At 41.8% G+C, this 3449-nt stretch overlaps 1 protein-coding gene across 1 annotated transcript; it reads right to left on the reverse strand.

Moving 5' to 3' along the window:
* Positions 1–1597: 1597 nt before the first annotated feature.
* On the reverse strand, positions 1598–2542 carry LOC120910367 (olfactory receptor 50-like). The gene has a single exon (XM_040322127.1). It carries the CDS (start codon positions 2540–2542, stop codon positions 1598–1600), a length of 945 nt encoding a protein of 314 aa, XP_040178061.1.
* Between the last annotated feature and the right edge of the window lie 907 nt (positions 2543–3449).

Raw genomic sequence — 3449 nt, forward strand, 5'->3', positions numbered from 1 at the left:
TGGTGTGACATCCAGACTGATATATCTGTTAGTAAATTAGTGAAACATGAGGAGACGGAGGTAGTGAGCTGAGGGGTAGAGAAATAGATTTGGGTAGCGTAAAGGTGGTATTGGAAGTCATGGGAGGCTATCAGCTGACCCAGGGAGGAGGTGTAGATTGAAAATAGGAAAGGTCCAAGAACAGAACCTTGGGGGACCCCAACAAAGAAGGGAAGATGAGAGTAGGCAGTAGAATTTTAAGTAATGCTAAAGGTGCGGTTGGATAAGTAGGAGGAGAACCAGCGAAGAGTACAGTCACGAAGACCAAGGGCATGTCGTTTTTTGAGGAGGAAGGGGTGGTCATTTCAAAAGCAACAGAGAGGTCCAAGAGTAGGAGTACAGAGTAGTTTGCATTGGTTTTGGCCATTAGTAGATCGTTTGTTAGTTTTAGGAGAGCAGTTTCTGTGGAGTGTTGGGGATGAAATCCAGACTGAAGGGGATCAAGAATGCTATTATCAGCAAGGTGGTCGCTCAGTCGGTTGTACACCAGACGTTCAAGGAGTTTGGATAAAAAGGGGAGAAAGGAGATGGGGCGTAGATTTATAGCTGCTATGCCAAACCATGACAGGTTATATACTTTACATGTCATTGAAAACTCTGTCACCTTTTTATAAAGCACAAGGTAGTTAGCTGGGGACATGTATCAATGCAAAAAAAAGTTTTAAAAACGGCAGTTTTTTTTCGGGAGCATTGATTTTAAATGACTTTTTATCCTTCAGAAATGACACTGTGTGCAGGGACAGTTCTAAGCATGGGAAACAAGCGCTGCTTTTACAGGCATACTATACACCCCCCCAGGTACGAAATTTAAAGGAATATTTCACTTTTATTGTTTCACTTTAAGCATTATTAAAATCACTGCTTCCGAAAAAATTGCTGTTTTTTTAAACTTTTTTTGCATTGATACATGTCCCCTGGGGCAAGACCCGGGTCCCCAAACACTTTTTATGACAATAACTTGCATATAAGCCTTTAAAATTAGCACTTTAGATTTCTCCCATAGACTTTTCCAGGGTGTTCTGCAGTTTTTCGAATTTGCCACGAACACCCCAAATTGTTCGCTGTTCGGCAAACAGGCAATGTTCGACTCGAACTCGAAGCTCATCCCTACAAAAAAGTATAACCAGACTTGTTTCAAGGGCACAGCCGCCCCAAATAACCATTCTTTACCACAGCACATGGAAACTTGAAAAGATCGAGCTACAGCAGCAAAAGGACACACTGGGCTCCACATGTGCCTGTCAAGAAAAGGACATTGAGACCAAAATTACACAGGGTCAGGAAATCTGGACAACTAAACTGTTAAAAAAACATGTCCTGGTCTGTTTAAATTCAGTGTCGGCTCTCACATACAAATGTCGTAATCTGAATATTTTGGACTGTGGAAATGGCAAAAGTATATGGCCGACAGAGCTGCAGAAGTGACGTGATGCTATCAAGACTGGGTGGAACAAAATCCCAGAAGAGGGTTTCCAACACTGTGCCAAACTCATGTTAAAATATTCTGGCCCTGAGTGCACATGGCTCTAATAAAAAAAGGACAGCATCTGCTGAAAAATTATTTAATGAAAATCAGGTTCCACTTCCGTTTCATATTCCTTATGGCATTCAAAATATCTTTGTTCCTCAAAGTGTATACAAATGGGTTGAGCATTGGAACCACCGCCATATAAAGCAAGGTCAACAGCTTGTCCAGTTCCTTAGAACCTTCAGATTCTGGTTTGCCGTACAATATAATGACTGGACCATAGAATAATATTACTGTGGTGAGGTGGGAGGTGCAACTGGAATAAGCTTTCAATCGTCCCTCTGAGGAACGAATTTTCAGTATGGTGGAGATGATGAACATGTAGGAGGTCATAATGAGCAAAAAAGGAAAAGATGCCAACACTACATCCTGACATAACATAAGTATGTATCTGCCTTTAACATCACTAGAGGTTATTGCATACAGTGCTTTCTGATCACAAAAGAAATGGTCAACATTTTGTGTGAGACAGAAGGATAAGAGAGATGCAGATAACGCATTGATTGTTGCATTAGTAACAGATATAAGCCAAGTAGACAGAGCCAATGAAATGTATGTATCTTTACTCATGAGTAAGGAATATTGAAATGGTTTGCAGATTGCTACATAACGATCAAAGGACATGGAGGTGAGTAGAAATATATCACAAGAACCTGACAATGAGAAGAAGTACACCTGAGTCACACAGGCAGAGAAAGACATTCGGTGGTCATGTGTTAGGAGTATGGAGAGAAGTTTTGGAAGAGTGGCTGAAACGAATATAATATCGCTAATAGCAAGATTACTCAAGAAGAAATACATTGGGGTATGAAGGTGGGAAACCAGACACACCAGTAGAGCAATGATTACGTTTCCAAGTACAGTCATCAGATACACCAATAGAACTGCAGTGAGAAGAAGATATTGTCCAGTTTCAGAGACAGAAATTGCTGAAATGAAGAACATGTTTCCAGTACTGTTAGAGCATTCCTCCATTTTCCCTGCATGACCAAAAAATGAAAATATAATTGTTACTTTTTGAATTTATTTAATGTGAAATACCGTATTTTATGGCGTATAAGACGACTTTTTACACCGGAATTACAGAGCCAAAAACAGGGGGTCATCTTATACATTGGGTAAAGCAGCTGCCGATGGATATCAGCCCGACGGGTGCTCTGTAAAGCTGTATGTATTCAGTATACGCGCCGTTCAGCCTGTCCCAGAGGGCAATGCACTCTGTTGATAACTACAGAGCCTGCTAAGCCTGCTCGGGTTGGAGTAACAACCTCTGCCAATCCAAGCAGGCTACTCGGATTGGCAGAGGTTGTTACTCCAATCCAAGCAGGCTTAGCAAGCTCTTTAGTCATCAACAGAGTGCATTGCCTGCCGGGATTGGCTGAACGGCGCATATACTGAATACATACAGCTTTACAGAGCACCCGGCGGGCTGATATCCACCTGGCATCTGGCGGCCTCTTAGTTTCTGAACATACGGTAAGGGGGTCGTCTTATACGTTGACTATAGGTCAAAACCAAAGTTTTAAACTGAAAAGTAGGGGGTCGCCTTATACGCCGGCAAATACGGTATATTTTTTCCATAAAATATGCTTTACAATCTCATACTCAGGCCTCGTACACACAACTGTTTTCCTCGACAGAATCCATCAAGAAACTTGGTGACAGAGCTTTTTTATCTGAGGAAACCTTTGTGTGTATATTTTTCATCGAGAAAACTGTCGAGGAACTCGACGAGAAAAAACATTTCTCTTTTTCCTGGACGGGAGTCTCAATTTTCTCGTCGTGTTCCTCGTTGGGCTGGTTTTCTACGAGAAACACATTCGTGTGTATGCTTAGAAACCCGCGCATGCTAGAATAAAGTATGAGATGGGAGCGCACCTTC

This window comes from Rana temporaria, chromosome 8 (genome assembly GCF_905171775.1).
Source record: "Rana temporaria chromosome 8, aRanTem1.1, whole genome shotgun sequence".
NCBI lineage: Eukaryota > Metazoa > Chordata > Amphibia > Anura > Ranidae > Rana > Rana temporaria.

Coding starts and splice junctions, on each gene's coding strand:
- LOC120910367 (XM_040322127.1), bottom strand. CDS start 2,542: ATGGAGGAATGCTCTAACAGTACTGGAAACATGTTCTTCATTTCAGCA.